The 18,147-nt window shown below is 36.9% G+C and overlaps 1 protein-coding gene and 1 pseudogene across 1 annotated transcript; one reads left to right on the forward strand and one right to left on the reverse strand.

The window, feature by feature from the left end:
- The first annotated feature begins 174 nt into the window (after window positions 1-174).
- On the forward strand, window positions 175-11,367 carry LOC105054260 (uncharacterized). The gene is made up of 9 exons (XM_010935748.4): window positions 175-773; window positions 870-971; window positions 1,063-1,144; window positions 1,285-1,304; window positions 1,435-1,495; window positions 4,905-4,999; window positions 8,622-8,726; window positions 8,839-8,920; window positions 10,935-11,367. Exons 1-8 carry the CDS (start codon window positions 267-269, stop codon window positions 8,899-8,901), a joined length of 1,035 nt encoding a protein of 344 aa, XP_010934050.2. The 5' UTR covers window positions 175-266; the 3' UTR covers window positions 8,902-8,920; window positions 10,935-11,367.
- Window positions 11,368-14,824: 3,457 nt separating this feature from the next.
- Window positions 14,825-15,739, reverse strand: LOC105037029 (uncharacterized; annotated as a pseudogene).
- Window positions 15,740-18,147: the final 2,408 nt, after the last annotated feature.

Below are 18,147 nucleotides of genomic sequence, written 5' to 3' on the forward strand. Positions count from 1 at the left end.
GTAAAAGAGAATGCAAACTTGGGAGGGGGCACCCACGGACAATATGGAGAAAGAAATATGGCTACTGACGACGGCAAACTATTTGCCGTTTTTATGTGACATTAGATGGACCGGTGTCCTGGTCGCCCGGGTCCGGTTCTCTTCGAAAGCCGTTATCGTGTCGTTCCACCAAGGATCAACCTAGTCGCAGGCTCGCTCTCCTCTTTACCCTTTCCCTCTCTATTCCTCGCTCTCCGCCCTCTTTCTTTCTTCTCGCCGAATCGGCCATGCCCGCCCAAGTCGAATCCCCCGAGGCCACCACCGCCATAGCCCCCCACAAGAAGCGGAAACCAAAGCACAAGAAGGGCAAGAATCCAAACAAGAAGATAAAGAAGGCAGCCGGGGCCATGGCCGCCGCCGCCGCCAAGCACAATAACCCCAGCAAGAAGATGATCAAGCTATTCCGCAAGAGGGCCAGGGAGTACAACTCCGACGATGACGACGACGACGACGGCGACTATGACGAAGAGAAACCGACTGCCGGACTGAGGGATTCGAGCGCCGAAGCCCTTCAGGATCGAGAGGATGTCGCTTCGAGTGGGGACTCCAGCGAGGAGGAGGAAGGGCAGAGGGCTTTGGATTCTGGAGACGATTTCAGTGGAGATTCTGAAGGTGATGACGAGGACGAGGGGTATGGCGCTCACCAGCGTATTACGAAGTTCGCCGAAGGTTCTAGAGCGTTCAGGGTGGCTTTCATGAAGATTATGAAAAGGAATCTTTCAAACGATCCACTAGTAAGTGTTTCTCTAGGCATCAATACGATTCTTGGTTGAAAAAAAAGGTTTTTTTCTCTTCTTTTGATAATGATATTTTTAATTTTTATTTTTCAGGGTCCTATATTGTCGGCACACAAGAAGCTTGTCGCCGAGAAGCTTGCAGAAGAAGAAACTGAGCATAAGGTGAAGGGAGAAGCAAAGAAAGAGAAGCATTTGGTCTGTACGCTTTGACCTAAGTAACTAGAATTTGGAGTTTAAATGTTTGAAAGCTCGTAGTCATATTATTATTTACTTGAATTTCTAACAGGCAGCAGAGAAAGGGCGTGTAAAGCCAGCTAATTTCTTGGATGCAAAGGAGAAGTCTCTTATTAGTATTGCCACAAAAGGAGGTATTTTTTGACTTATGAAAAGAATGGTTTTGTTGTTTGGCTACAGTAATGGTGCCTGAGTGGCTACCTTTGTTCTTGATTTCGATCTCTGGTGGCTAACACACACCCTCTGTCTTGCATGCTTGATGCTGGTTATTCAGTGGTCAAGTTATTTAATGCGGTGAGATTTCACTCACTTGAGCTTACATCCTTGTTTGGTTCTTTATAAAATCTGCATTTTTTTAAAATTATGCTTCATGTTAATAGAAGAGTTACCGTTGTTTATCATAACTTTGAGACGTTATCTGCAGGTAAGTAAGGCACAGAATCCTCAGAGAGGCTTGAATCCTTCAAAGTCAAAAGATGCCAAAGGTATGACAATTGCAGTTGTATTGTCTTTCATCTGCCTGGAGTTTGGATTGCTGCTATCAAGCTGCGAAAGTGTGAACTCATTCAGTTTCATTTTCACACAATCTGTCTCTCAATAAATCTGTCACTTAGATCTCTTATCTCTTTTCAGATATTATTTGAGATTTACTCCTGTTATCATGCCTTTACTTGCATCACTTCATTAGAGGAGACTAATTAACTTAGAACGTTTGCAATGCAAACTCGAATCCTTTTATGGGTCATTATGAGCATGCTTGTTGTTGTTAGATGTAAGAAGTTGAAAGTGGGATTATGAAGACATTATTTTTCTCCACTTATGTTGTGCTAGGACAATATATGAGTAAGTGGATATGCTAGTCCGGATGACAAAAACACTTCAAAATAATTTTATGAATTATTGTTTTTGCTTCCCTAGAAGATGTTCTCTTTGCAAAGGGAGCTTTTGAAATAAATAAAAGTACAAGTATTTTCGGGGTTTTTGCAATAGTGAAATTAGTGACAGGGGATCATTTCAATGGTGTGATAGATTAGTGAAAGAGGATCCCTGAAATGGTGTAGTTATATGAATTGTGGATCAGCATAGGCCCTCTTAGTGAGGATGCATGTCATCCTTTAGCACTTGGGAAGTGGGCTTTGATGCAATATACAAATGCCTAAAAATGACACAAGCTTAGAATTCTAACTCTTCTAGAGTGGTATCTTGTTGATGCCTTGGTCCCCTCCCCACTGTCCTTGCAGTGGAAGGAAGTTTTCTTTGCGTTCCACCTAAGCTATGCAAGGAAGGACCAAAGCCATGCAAGGACCAAAGCCAATCCAAGGAACAAAAAAGCTTCATAGGTTCTTTATGTCCAAGTATAGGTAGTTTGTATTTTTATAGACATGTCTATTTCATTGAGCCTCTCTTTGAGACGATGCCTAGATTGTTATCCTTTTATGCTGGTTGGAACTTACTTGACAAGGAATTTTGCTTATGGATGTCATTGACTGAGAAGGAAAAAATTGACATGTGTAGTTTAGTTCCAATTGAATGTTCTTGATTCATCAGCGATGACATTGATCAATCACGTGATTTCATGTTGGTTCACTGTGTAATTTGTGAGTTAAGTTATATTAATAAGAATTGTGTCATGTAACTTCATTCAAAAATGAAATAATATTTAACTAATTTTGGAATAAAATAAAAGAATTGGGTTTGAAAATAATTTCAATCTTGATTTTTTTCAAAATGAATAGGATCTAATCCATTTTGGGGCGAACAACCTGATGTTACTGTTTATTCTTTTTTTTTTAACTCATTGGATTCAGTACATTAATAGGTTGCTTAATTGCCCATATTATCTCGAGTGAGGAGCTATGATATATTGAAATGATATATCAGAAGATTCAGAACAAACCTTTACTTTCATTTTTGTTCTTTTTTTTTTTTTTTGGGTGGGGGTGGTTGGGAGATGTTCCAGCTCGATTCAAAGTCAAACAACTTTCATGTACAACTTCCTATATGTGATAGGTGGCATCATAACTCCTTGCTGCAGAACTCTAACATCTATAACATGTTCCATTCATCTCAAGCATCTTTTAATTTCAAATTCTTAAATAATAATTGAGATGGTATTCTTTTCTTTATTCTTGGTTAGGTATTTGATTCATGACTTTATCAAATGTGTTTCATGTTTTGCAGTTATGTTACAAATGATGTCTTCATTCTTCAATTTTGCTGCCCTCATATTTCCTTAGATATTTATGATCTATGGTTACCCCATTATCAATCATAGGTACCTCTTACAAGTCTCATTAACTTTTCTAATTCAACATCTTCAGATACTTTGTTGTTCTTCTGCTTCATATCTACAATTAACTTGAGAACTCCCTGGCTAGACCAGAAGATGTAATTTTACTTATTGTTAGCTTTAGAAGAAGTGGTTTCTTACAAAGTCATATGCTTCCATATAAGGAGATGTGGTTTAATATAGCTACGAAGGTAGCATCATCTTGACATTGCTGGGAAAATTTAAAGTAAGGATGTTCTGTAAAAATGCTTCAGGACTGGATATAATTAGAGAAAACAGATTCCTTAGGTTTTCTATAGGTGCAAGGTTGACAAAAGGCTATTTGGAGGACCATAATATATATATATATATATATATATATATATATAGAGAGAGAGAGAGAGAGAGAGAGAGAGAGAGAGAGATACATTGATGGTATTATCACTTCATTGATGGTTGTGAGATTCAATCTTCCTGTGTGTGATATGTGAAATCCAATAGTAGCCAAGTGATGGTGTAGCATAAGTTCTTTAAGTCTATAATTTTAGGAGGTCCAAAAGGACTAAGGGGTTGGTACTGTTCACGTCACTGTTGCATTTGGGCTGTTAGGAGTCAATAACTAGTTTGTTTTGGACATGTTTTGAGGGATTTGTTTGTATCATTGTAAAGAATCCCACAAGGCCTGAAATGAAAATCTTTATAAAGTGGATCAAGCAAAGGACTCGTATGTTTTTCTTTCTGTGTGTGAATGGAATCGAAGATTTGAGGCCAGGTTCAACCCTAGTGTTTTCTCCCTCTCTCTTCCCCTCTTCTATGACTATCTTTTTTTTTTTCTGCTGCATATTCTTCCCTTCTCTCTTTGGTGTTCTTCTTCTTCTTTGTTTCATAAATCTGCTGTTTCTCTCCCTCTATTATTTCTTTTCTCCATATTCTCTTTATTTTCTTCTGTCTTCTTGTTCTGTGTTCTACTTGTTATCTTCTACTATTGTTGCAGAGTTCTGTTTGGAGCCATTGAAGCTGGAATGACAACAGGAATGAATCCAGATATAAACTGGATTTTTTGCTACAACAAGGATCTGTTGTGAACTTATATAAAACTTTTGTTCTCAGTCTGATCATATCCTTAAAATGTTCTTAGCCCAGTGACCCTCTTCTTTGATCCTGAAAGAACCCTTAAAGTCTCTACTTTGTCCTCTCCCATCCATGAGCTATTGTGGTACAGCCAAGGATTAGAGCCTCTAAAAGCTCAAGAAACCATATTTGTTTTGACCCACCATTACCACCGTGCAACCCTAATCTCAATGTCCTGCATCAATATGGTGGTTAAAAGCTGATATTACTAGGTTTCCTTTTGACCTAACATTGCTACTGTACAGTCCTAATCTCAGGGTCGTACATCAATATGGTGGTTAAAAGCTGATATTACTAGGTTAAAGATTATTCAGAGTGACATTTTACGGTTACTCATTTTTATCAACAGCGGCTGCAGAGATTTTCATCTTAACTCTATTTCTTATGTCATTATTAAGATTGACAGATTTCACTAATGTTTGGGTGTTTCCTGTATGTCAGTGTTATTAATATTCTTCTAATTTATTCTAACCGGTGTATTTGTACTGTGACAGTGTTGGCAAAACAAAGAAAACAAACTTTCTTATCAGAACTCCAAAAACCAACAACACAAGCTCCCGGCAACCCTTCGCCATTCAACTCTTCCAAGGTAACCACATTTGTATGTGTCTTGTGCATGCCATGCTCTTATCCACTTTCATGGATTATTTTGTTTGCATTTTAGTCTAAATATCCTTCTCTTTGTGCCTTGAACTGGTGAGAAAGCATTGTACTCTAAACCTTGCTGTTGATGTTGCATTCTTTGCAATGACTTGAAGTAATGTTTTCTTTTTTCCCGAGGACATCGGTGTTTCTGGATTTATTTTTATCTGGTATTTTATATTTCTCTCCAAAGCCTGCTTTCAGCGAGACAACTATGATGTAGTCTTTTCTAGAATATTTCATTCTCTGACATTGCACAATTCTTCAAAACTCATGCTTGTTAGCTGTAAATACTTCATTCTCTGATATCGCACAAATTCTCCAAAACTCGTGCTTGTTAGCTGTCATTTAGTATCCCATTTTGTTTGCCTTTTGAAATGGCACATGAAGTTACATGGAATGCGGTACTGCCCCGTACCGTCCATATCATACCGTATCGATCTCGTACCGGTATGCCATATCGAAGCGTACCGACATTATCATACCATACCGAACTGCGTACCAATATTAAACAGAATTTCATTGGTACGGGGTCCGGTACCGGTACGGCGAATCTTGTGAAGTTATATGCATGGTTTTTTCTTGGTTTTTAGGAGTAGAATTTTCATCTTGATCCACGAGGCCCATTCACAAGAACCAATTGGGAAATTTGTGGATCAATGAGAAAAGCAACAAATGGAACTTGTTCTACATAATAGGTTTTGTGGGCTTTAGTTCCAAGATTTATCACAGGCCTGTTGAAAGCCAGATGTGACCAGTTGCGAATAGATGAATTTGAAGGAATGTGTGCATATTTGGTGTGTTTTAGCTGTGTGGAACATTAGCTTAATGTATGATGGTGTTATTTTTTGCTTCTTGGAGTATATTTGGTTTGACTAGATTTTTGAGTAATTAGGATGCCAAGTGGGTAGAAACTTTTTTTCTGATGGGACCACTTACATGCTTTAATTGTGGTCAAGGGAATAGAGGGACCTAATGACAGAAACTTCTCCCCTTGCTCTTTGTTGCATTATGTGGAATTTTGTGTTGACTCATAAATCAAGCATTTGATTGGCTTGCTTTTTCATGATAAAGATTTGATCACTAATCCCTTGATAGATGATATATGATCTTTTGTATAATGATAATTAGTGGTAGGTTTTTGGTCATTTTTTTCTTATGATTTCGAGTATCTTTTGGATCCCTTAAGGTTAGCTGCTTCTGCCTGCACTTCCATCAAGAGATAGGGAATGTGATTTGCTACTTCTCTTTTTGTCATATCTATAGGAGAATTTGTAAAATAAAGAAACACTCACTGATAATAGAGAAGTTGACACAACAAATGATGAAATCAAATGCACAATAAAGAAAAAAAAAAGAATAATAATTACCTGTAAAGGCATGAGCCAAGGTCAGGTACTTTAGTCACCAGCTCTAAGTCCTATTTCAAGCACAAGTCATCTAAAATTTATATTTTTATATAAAGAAGTGAAATTTTACATGAGAAAACCTTGGAATGAGTTAAGAAGAGCATTATGTTATGCGCGTGCGTTCAAAAAGGTAATATGCTAATACCACTAATAAAGTCAGTTGTGTCTAAATGTAATCAACATCTTTTAATTGTTTCATAAAACTTTTTTCTTCAATATCAAAATAACCTATTTATGAAACAAAAAGTTATGGCATGCATGCAGTGATTATGGTGTAACAAATTGCATCTTTGTTGTAGAATCTTTCCTTTTTGTCTTTTTCTTTGAAGCCCTACATAAATTTGAGGAACTAAAGACAAAAGATCATGCAGTTTTATAGGAAAAGACTACTGGTAGTGTAGGTCCCATAACAGACATTAGTCCTATAAAAGTGATAAAGGTTTGAGACAGGCAAAGGTTAGTATTACTCATAAAATCACCTTGCTTGAAGCTGATGGCAGTGAATAACCTTGTTTGAGGATGGATGGCTTGTGTCTGGCTCAAGTAGTTTAGGCTACCATATAGTTTCTTTTCTACAAAATGTACAAAATGATATGGAGAAAGATACTTCTATATCCTTTTTAGATGCCACACTACCAGATTTTCAGTACTCAACCCTGTTATACTTTGTAATTGAATGGCCACTCTGCATATCTTCTACTGGTTAATTGTTTCAGTTTTTGTTGATATATAGGGCCTCAATCCTCATGATTTCATTGGATGCTTGAGTACCAATTTTTCATTTTAAAGAACCAGTGATATTTTGAAAGTTGGAACATAGTTGTCAAATAGCCCGTGGTCCCTGGCAATGCACCTAATTTATTGTCCAGGCTATCTTGCCCAGATGACTGACTTAATACAAATACAAAGTCAAAGTCAGTCATTCTTGATCTAATTTTGTCATTGCTGTCATCATAATTTCATAGCATATCAATAAGTTGACATGTTATCATGCCGTAAAGGCATAAACAGTGAACATAAACAATTAAAAGCACTTTCTAGATATATTGTAGTTTGTAAGATCTATACTGAAGCCATAACGTGTTGCATCTATATCGTTGTTGTCCTAGCTCAATTGGTAGAAATTGCCAGGTTTACCCAATTGTTTATCTTCCCAGATACTGAAACTAGAGCTTGTGTGTAGAATTTTGAAGGAAAGATTATTTGGGTTCACCTCCTTTTAATATTTTAACATGCCTTAAGGCACATGCAGTGAATGTGAACAATCAAAAAATACCTTCAAGATATATTGTAGTTTGTAAATCTATACAGAAGCGACAACATATTTATCATTAGTCTTAGATTGACAACATATTTATCATTATTGTCTTAGATCATGTGGTAGAGATTTCTAGGCTTCATCAAATGTGTCTTGCCTGAGAGTAAAGAACTAGAGCTTGGGTGCAAGCTTTGAAGGAAAGAACTTTTCTAGTTACTTGTTTATACTTGAGTTTGTTTTTTTCAATATCATTTGATTTTCCCTTGGATCCAATTTAGTGCATCTTTTTTCCATCTTAGCATCCATGTGTCAATATAATGGAAAATTACAGTGAAAAGTTCGAAATGTTTTAATTCATATTGAGGTAGACACATACATGTGGACACGTGTATGTATATAGACACGTGTGCTTGCATGTATGATCATCTGAGGGTCGCCTAGGCATCTTGAGGCATCATAACTGCCCCAGGCACCCAGGCTAAAACAGTGCACTGGATTGGTATGTCCACTTTAAATGACTGCAACTGCTTTGTTTGTTTTGGTTGCTATTCATATTTGGGAACCTGAAAGCAATTTAAGGTTTTTTAATTTTCATTTCTTTTTTCTTTTTGGCTTCTTGTATATGAAGTTATTGTGAGACAGGTTAATGCAAAATACACTGCCTTCTAAATCAACATAAAATGGAAGTTGTATATCTAACGTTTTGTTTGACTTCAGCTTCATAATATTCTACACTTTCTCTTTCCATTGAAAAATGGTCGCATATGGTTTGTTTAAAATTTAAATATGGTCAGGATATGTACCCAGGTTTACCATTACATAATCATATTTTGAGCAAGTAGATTCCTTTGGATAAATCCGGTTATCCTTGGCCTCTGTTGCTAATAGCATGCTTTGCACAGGTTCCCAATTCTACAGGTAAAGAACATAGCAATGAGCCTGGATGGGCTCCATTACGTGACAGTTACATGCTGAGTTCAAAGTTGAAGGACTGGGATAAAATGCCAGTAAGAATTGATAATGAACTTCTTTTTACATTTTGTTTGAGAGAGATGAGTATATGATGCTTTAAATATTCTTTCAAATGCTTATTGGATTTCGCCTGTGTGACTCATCTAGGATCCTGGTGGAGCTGTTGATGAAGAAGACGTTTCTCTGGAGAGTTCCTCTGATGAAGAATAAAAAGACACGAAAACTTAAGGTAAATATGCTCTTTTCAGCAAGTATTTTGAACCTGGAAATAGAAATATATTCTTATCTTACAATTCAACACTTGGAGTTCCTATGACTCATTAAATATGTGTCTATTTTCACCCATCAACATAAGCTGATGATCAGACTGTTGAGTGATATATATTAAACTATCTGGAAATTCAGGGATGATAAAAGGTAGGGGACAGAGGTGGAAAATGTTTTAAAATAACCTTTGCATCATATATGAATAATATTAGATAAGTTAAACATTAATGTGCCCCTTGTTTTATCATATATTACCATGCAAGGTAATGAGGTTTATGGTGTATGTTATGAGTGACTAGTTGATCAGTAGAAGGTGAATGTCCAAGAAGAACTTTCCTATCTAAACCTTTTCTTATAAAAATGGGTATTCAAGTTTGTTTTCTCTTAATGGAAACTGAATTAATGAATTATCTTAAGTGGACTCTAATTGTTCCCTGGAAGTTCATTGATAAATAACCTGTTTCTTGCAATACTAACTAAAAAGTTCAAAAACAAGAAATGAAATGGGTATGCACTAATTATAGATAAGCAGTTTGGCTTCTAGCTTGGCGGGAATATGCTACAAAATACAAATGCAAACTTTTCTGTTGCAGTATAGCAGTGTGAGCTGGTGTTATGAAACACTTGCTGATTTTGCTGCAAACAATTTCTGAGATTCAGGCATGATTGAACTGGCACTTGTATGCATCTCTACCAGCACCAATGATAGTGAGGACCATTCTATAGAAGAAACTCTTAAAAATGCAACGTCTATTATGCATTGAAATGGGCACTGAACTGTAAAGGAGATGACTAATATAGGGGAGTATAGTTAACTGTGCCATTAAGGTGCTTAAGAGCTTATTAAAGTGACGTTGACAAGACTCAATAAGATTCTGGTGAACCTAATCTGAAGAAACCTAGGGTAGAAAATGAGTTTTCCTACTGTATTTTTAGTGGATCTTTACAGATATATGATATGATAATTGATGCCATGGGCATGATATGTGATGCTTCAATCCTCATTACTTTGTAAATTATTTATTATTCAGAAGAGAGAGAGAGAGGGAGAGAGAGAGAGAGATTCGTGTCTAAACACCTTATTGACTTTTGATAGTGTGAGTTCTATTCTCTTCCTCTTTTTTCTTTGAGGGAAGGGAATCATGAATGTTTTACTTAGAATCTTAAATTATTCTGTAGAAGCTTTTTCCAGAATAAAGAAAGCATTAAAAAGTTTTTAGAGAGAAATTTAACTATTTAAGTGAATACAGTGAGAATGTGGAAGATGCACTCCTCATGCTGTTAGGACTTTTTGTAAATACACATTGTATGAGAGGGGAAGACATTAAGGGCATGTCTGGTGTTGATTATGTTTTTTAAAATATTGTTCGTATAAAAAGAAGAAACCAATATCCAAGTTTTCTAGCATCTCCTAAAAGCCCATTTTTAGACATTTTTTCCTTGTACAAGCACTTCGTAGATAACTTACTAAACACTTCATTTTCAGAAATTAATTTTTTGCTTTAGAGTTAAAAAGGTACTTTCTTTAAGCAACATCAAACATGCCCTAACACTTCTTTTCCTTTATACTTATGGCTCTGTCTTGTGATCTTCCTTAAGAATTGCTTTGTCATATTACACACACACACATATGCATGTACTTGTGTCCTTATACACGTGTATATGTATGTATTTAAAGAGAAATGAGCCACTATACGCCCAATAGGATTGTGGACTCAGTCCCACCATTATAAAATCAATTATGGCTTTTAAACTGAGGAACCATGCTTAGTGTCAATATGCAGTATCTACCAAGATAACTAAATAAATAAGATTCAGCTTCGTATGCATGGTACATGGGCTTTTCTATTGATTCTGTATATGGCAATGAACTTGTTATATTTTGAACCTCTTTCTCATCACCACTCTAGCACTTCTGTTTACAGTTACAAGTCCTACATAAAACTGAGCCATCATTTTTATCTTGTAACCTGCAGGCTTTCTTACAGGCATTCTGTGGCTGGTGTGAGAAGAATGGAATTATGTAACTAGAAGTTATCCTCGAGTATCATATGCTTGTCTAATTAATTTGCTTCTACAGAAGCAGATTTGTGCACCCAAGCTGGTTTAGATGCTGTTACGACAACAAGAGCATCTACAGTTAGCATCAACATTCTAGGAATATTGGAGGAGAAAGATTTTGGGGTTTTCCATGTTTGCCCATAATAGCACTAGTACTGCCGATGATTACTAGTTCACTAGTTTCTTATTATTACTTGTTTTTAACTTTTCCGACCTAGCTGCAGATAATTAGCAAATCCTGTAATCACTTATTTTGCAAATTGTAGGTGGGTGCCGTATGTTTTTCAAACTGCCTACAGAACAATTATGAAAGCTTTTGGAAGGGGAATCTTGCATCCCTTTTTGTCATCTGTCTCATTCTCTAGAGGATGACCGGAAGGTAATGACAGGCCGGTGTAGTGCATATGACCAAATTAGTTTCTTGAATAAATCGATGCGTGAGAGATTGTTTCAAGTTTGTTCAGGATATATCTACTTCTATACGCTGTTGGATCCATATCTACCACATCTATATAAATGCATAAGCAGGTGGGAAACGTAGCATGCAGAGTTATATGAGACATAAATCCTTGTCAGCATGCATCATGCTAGTTAGATGCACCTGAAAGCAAGCAACTTTTTGATCCTAGCTGAATGTCGACTGCTAAGATATGGTTGGTACAACCTGAACTTGGAGAGCATACATATCTCAAAATTGTAGAGAAGTTAATAAGATTGGCATGAAAACTCGATGGCTCTTATTTGCAAAAAATGTCATTTTCCACATATTTGCCAACTTAGGAGACGCAATAAATCGAGGTAGCTAATAACTCGAGGGATGATAATGTTTTCCACATATTGGCTCTTATTAAGGCCTCCGTGTTGCATGCACCCCACGCTGGATAACACGCCACGCTGAATAATGTCTCCTTATTTGGACGATGAAGATTATCCTACGTGGAAGCCCATGCAATTCATTTAACCTAAATTAGGGGGATAGAGTAAATCATATTTTTGTCGGAATCTACTATATTAAAAATAATGGATAATATGAGCCGCAGCCCCTCTCGATCTGCAAATCTGGAGTATTTTCTTTTCTTTCCATTTTATCTTTATGACTACCTTCCACATGTGAGATCCGAGGTTGTACAGGATCTATTGTTCTTAGGGTATGGTTGGTGACAAGTCTATTATTAGTACAGTTTTGATGGTTTCGGTTGATTTCAAGTCCAAGTCGATCTAGATATCTTTGACGGCAATTAGTATACCATCATCCGTGCCGAAAATGATGACGAATCGGTTATTGTTTTTTTGACTTTATTATTCAAAATACAATTTTGTTTCTATATACTTTCTGTTGCAAGTTTTTACTTTACTGATTCTACAAGTTTCCAGCAATGTAACGGATCATATCAACTTATATCGGTCCATAAAAAATTGGCCCTGTTCCTCTAGTATCATAAAAAAACATTCTAAACTAGCGGGCCAATTTAATGAATCAAATCGTCCTTGTTATAGGATCATGGAACCAAACTTGTCCCTGTTGGAACTATCATACATAGGTTTGAGCCATATCTAAATGGCCAAATGAAATTTGAGTAGCGCATGCTATTGGATCAAGAGAAAATTACTTCTCAGCTGCTGGTTTCACTACCATTTGACGAGGCAAAGATTAGCAATTGCAATTACAAAAATAGAAACTATGTTTGTTTTAGCTGTCCTAGGTAATTAGTCCTTACATAGTTATTTCATAGTTAATATTCACGTTTTTTTTTCACTGATTGCACGTCATCCACGTTGCTTATGCTCTGAGATTTGCCCTGGTCTACTTGGCCTGGTCCATGCAATAATTTCTCATATTTTATACACAGAAATAGACCAACCATCAAATTAAATCAACAGCCAGTAATAAAGTATTTGATCAATACAGGCTAAATTAATATATGATGACCATCATTTCAGGGATGAACCTCAATAACAATTTTGCATTTCCTTACGAGCATGATGGTTATATCTTGGTCTAAGTTCACCTGGTCACCGAGACGAAGTGACAAAAATCCTGGTGTAGGCGCAAATGCATCACACAATTCACGCCTTAAGCGCCAAGCAAATTTCATCCAACCAATTAACAATTCTACATTTCATCATCAAGTTTCAACCACAAATCTCAAATCATTTGACATGTATTGTAATTATAAACAAGATTTATATTTTTTCTTTTTCCATTTCATGGTGGAGCAAATTAGCACTGGTTGCAGCATTATCTACAATTGGGTTAATAAGTGGATACCATGTGTTGTGGGCAGGCTGTGGGGGGACCTCCCTTAATAGTCCCACATCGGGCAACTCTGGTGTGTGCATGTGCTTAAGAGGGATACGAGCACACCTTTCCTCACGAGGCGCCTTTTGCCCAAAGGGCAAAGGACAAAACCGTGAGGCCGTCTGCGTGACGCTGGGCCGGGGAGGTACAACCTCCGGTGGGGCCCGCTCAGGCGCGCCCCAGGGACAACCCCCGGTGGGGACCACTGGGCACGCTCCCGGTCTGGACCTAGCCGAAGCGGACAATACTTCGTGAGGCGGAGCGTGCGGTCTCCGACGACCTGCTTGACACGTGCGCACAACAGTGGCGCACCAGATAGGGGGCATCCGCCCCTGTCGCTCAACACCTGCACCCTCCAGAGTGGGGGGCATCTGTTGTGGGCAGGCTGTGGGGGGACCTCCCTTAATAGTCCCACATCGGGCAACTCTGGTGTGTGCATGTACTTAAGAGGGATACGAGCACATCTTCCCTCACGAAGCGTCTTTTGCCCAAAGGGCGGGGAGGTACAACTCCCGGTGGGGCCCGCTCAGGCGCGCCCCAGGGACAACCCCCGGTGGGACCATTGGGCACGCTCCCGGTCTGGACCTAGCCGAAGCGGACAATACTTCGTGGGGCGGAGCGTGCGGTCTCTGACGACCTGCTTGACACGTGCGCACAACACCATGATAGCGGGATATGTTATTCTTCTTTTTCTTTTAAGAAAATAAAAGTGGCTGTCTTATTGTTCAAACAATAGGAAGCCAAGGAGATTAATGATTCCAAGTGTAAGTCTGGACTGGAAAAGGTTGACCACTTTGACTTCCTGTATTCCTCATTCTTATGGCATCTAATTCTCACCTCGTTTTCCTTACTACAAGGCCGACATCATCGCCCACGTCTATAGTTACCGTTCAGATGCTCAGCTTTTCACTATTTATTTCTAATTCTGTAACTTGCTCTGTAATATTTATTGTTCTCCGTATGTATTCTTTCCTTCATGTATGCTATATCATCTGCACTCTTATGTAAACATTATCGGTATAATCTATTATATATATATATATATATATATATATATATATATATATATAAATAAAAGCTGAGAAAAAATTTATTGATAAATTAATCTATCCATATAAACAACACATTTTCATCTATAAATATCATTTAAATTAAAATCAATCTACAATGCCACGTGTCGGAACTATTCTATTTAACAGAAAGTATTATGTTATTAAAGAATGGCATTGAAGTCTATTTTCAAGTATTGAATAAAAATATTATATGATTAAAGAATGGCATTGAAGTTCAGTTATATATATTAAATTAGGTTATAAAAATTTTTTATTATTGATATTAAAAATTTGAATGGTCATTATGTTGCTATTCATAATTTTAAAACAAATGATCAATTATGTGACATAGAATCCGCACGCAACATGCGGGCTCAAAACTAATCTCGATATATAGCCAATGCCCCATGTTTACAAAAAAAAAAAAAAAGAAAAAAAGAAAAAAAAAGCTCACCTCTCGGAATAAATTTGATTATATCTGGTTATATAAAATTTAAAAATCATCAAGTATTACTTGCACTCAATTTTACCACACATCCGCATTCCAGTGCACGTCATTTAGTTTCAGATTACATTTTCGTGTGACCCATTAGTTCACGTTACTTACCATCCCCAGTCTTCTCATCACCTTCTTCCTCTGAATGCCTCTCTCCTTAGGCCCCTTCCTCTTTCTCCTTCAGCTCTTCGTCCTTCTTCTTCTCCTCCTCCTCCTTTTTCTTTTTCCCATGACTCTCCTGATGACCATCTCCATCCTCGTCCGCATAGCCCGAGATGACGATATGAACACCCGGATCATCCGCCGTGCAGCTCCCATCGAGGAGGATCGAGTTGTTGACGGCCTGATAGTTGCTGTTGGTGTAAGCACTCATCTGTCTCTCCTGGGCGTAGAGAGCTCCATGAGTGTCCATCATCTCCTCCAGTTCGCCTCCATCCTTGCTCCCTTGTTGGCCCCTGCGAGTGTGATGATCCTCATCCCGTCATCGGCCTCCTGATGGTCATCCCCCTGACCGGACCGGGCTGAGGACTTGCCTAGGGCTGTGAGCTGGCGAGTGAGCTTTGAGATCATGTCACGGATCTCATGCTCCATATGGCGCTGGCTCTGCTCGTCGGCCTTCGTATTAGAAACCATGCTGGTTTGGTGGTGGGAAAGAGAGAGGAGGCCGGGGTTTGTTTGCGTCTGGGAAGGAGGACTCGTGGTGGTGATTGTTGAGGAGGAGGTGGCCGGTCGTATATATATACATGTATGATGAGAAGAATGTGACGTGCATGGGAGGCAAAGCGACTGATCTGATTCCAGTTCTCAGGGTGGAGGGAAAGGATTTCTTGTTTTCTTGACGCCACGCTTCCTCATTATTCTTCCGATCTGAGTTCTGCCACAGCCACGAGTGAAGGATAAGGGGTGTCGCAGGAGGGAGAAATTATTAGATACATAGACTCATCCTGCTGTATCCAAAGTTAATAAAAAATCCACACATGTATTTATTATTCATTAATTGCTGTTCGTAAACCATGATTGATTGTGAGGTAAAAAAAGAGTCAATCAAAGCCTACAAACACTTTACCTATGCTAGAACAAACCTACTAATAATTTCTCGACCGGAGGGGATTGGCCTGGCCAGTTGCTTAAAAGACGTGACCGAAAAATTTAATTATGTCAAAAATTTTAATTATTTTGTAAATTTTATTTTAAATCTTTATCTTGATTTAATACAACAATATCATCAAGCTTACAAATCTCACAATTAAAATCTTAACAATGGCTTTAGTTAAATGGCTACGACAGAAATGATCATATGCGGTATATCTATTAGATATTTTCAAAATAATATAGATACGGTGTTTTCAGCCAACCAATAGTTGTGGTGGTCAGTTGGTCTATTTTTTTTTTTTTTTCTTAAAATAATGATTGCGAATTCAAAATTTTTTGTGGATAGATTTTGAAGTAGGGCACATCTATTCTTCTTTTTCAGCTTTCTAATGTTTTTCCTCATTTACTCCAACACTATCACATATCGCCAAAAGATTACGGATATGGATCAAATTATCAATGAATGCACTTTTCCACCCCAATTTTACCATCTTTGTTTCCTCCTACATTTTCAACCTCCTTATCATCACTTTCCTTCCTCCTCGCTGCCACTTTCTATGTTGTCCTTTATTTCCGGCCTCTTTGAGATGGAAAAGTTCGGTATCTATCATGTGTATCTTATTGTTGCCTTCGACAAGCTCATCATCTGATCTACCACCACTTGAAACTTACAAACCCCACAATAATATCCTCGGCACTGCTGACAACTGCCTTGTATACCTTAATGACTTCCACGATGGCGAGCTTAGAGCTTCTCCACCATCTTTGGCTAAATCAAAAAGTTTGTATTAAAAAGAAATCTTATTGAAAATATCCAACTCAATCTGAAGATTCTCAACCTACGCTAGAATATACTTGAAAAATTTAGACCAAAAAGTGATGAAACTTTTCCATTTGTGCCATTGTCATTAGCCTCGTGACCATTAATTACCATCACCATCATATATGGCAACTTTGGACCTCAAGTCCTAATCCCATATAAAATAAAGAAAACCAAGCAGCAGCAATTATATTCAAATTATTCAAAATCAATTTAATCATAAATGAGATCCAACAAGTTACCATGGATTAGACAAATAGTTTCCCATTTATGACTTCAAAAATTATTATGATAATAGTGTAATGGGCCGGGAACTAGTCAACATTGGATTCGGATGATTAGAAGAATTATGAACAAAGAGAATAAACAAAAAATAAATTATAATAATTTTTTTTGAAGTTTGAAAAAATTATAGAATTTTTCATCCATTGTTTTGAAAATATACATTCTACTACTTAACTTTTGCTACATGCATAATACGTAACTCTTTATTAATTTTTTTATTAAATAAAATAATGATCTTACAGATATCATCACTATCTAACCTATTTAAGTCTTAAAATATTTTATATTTTTTATTTTAATAATATTTTATTTTTTATATGTTAAATTATTTATATTTGATCAAGAATTATGTATATATTTTCATAATATTGGATAGAATCATGTAATTATCCCAAATAGGGGTCAAGATAATTTACTCTAAATAAAAATTGAGTAAATAGTAGATGACCATACCATTATTGAGACATTTTTGTGCACCGCGGGCAGTGTAGAAAATCTGACGTGGAGTGCATCGCCTCGTTCGATTGATTAATGTAGTCATTATTTTTCAACGTACATTTAATATCTGCAGATTGATTTTTTCGTTTAAAAGTTATATACGATGAAAATATTTCTGTCTTTTAGAAAAAATTATGACATCTTATGGCGTAATATAGCTTAGGACGTCATAATATGGTCTAAGATATCATAATATGAGAGGGATAATTTGATCCAATTATTTTTTAATACATTTAATACCTGCAGGTCAGTTTTTTCGTTTGAAAATTTGAATAATAAAATATCACTATTTTGTAGAAAAAATTGTGACATCTTATGCATATTATGGATGCAGAATATCATAATATGAATATATAATATCATAATTTTTTAAAAAATAAAAATATTTTTATCATATAATTTTTAAATAAAAAATTTAATTTAAAATATTAAAATATATATTAAAAATAATAATTATATAAATTAATTAAATAAAAAGATGCACTCAATATCAGATTTTCTGCACCGTCCACGGTGCACGAAGACTTTCGCTACCATTATTGCTTGCCACCCCTAAATTTACCGCAGTGGGCTTGACGCAGTCTAC

The sequence above is a fragment of the Elaeis guineensis genome, chromosome 11 (genome assembly GCF_000442705.2).
Source record: "Elaeis guineensis isolate ETL-2024a chromosome 11, EG11, whole genome shotgun sequence".
Classification (NCBI taxonomy): domain Eukaryota; kingdom Viridiplantae; phylum Streptophyta; class Magnoliopsida; order Arecales; family Arecaceae; genus Elaeis; species Elaeis guineensis.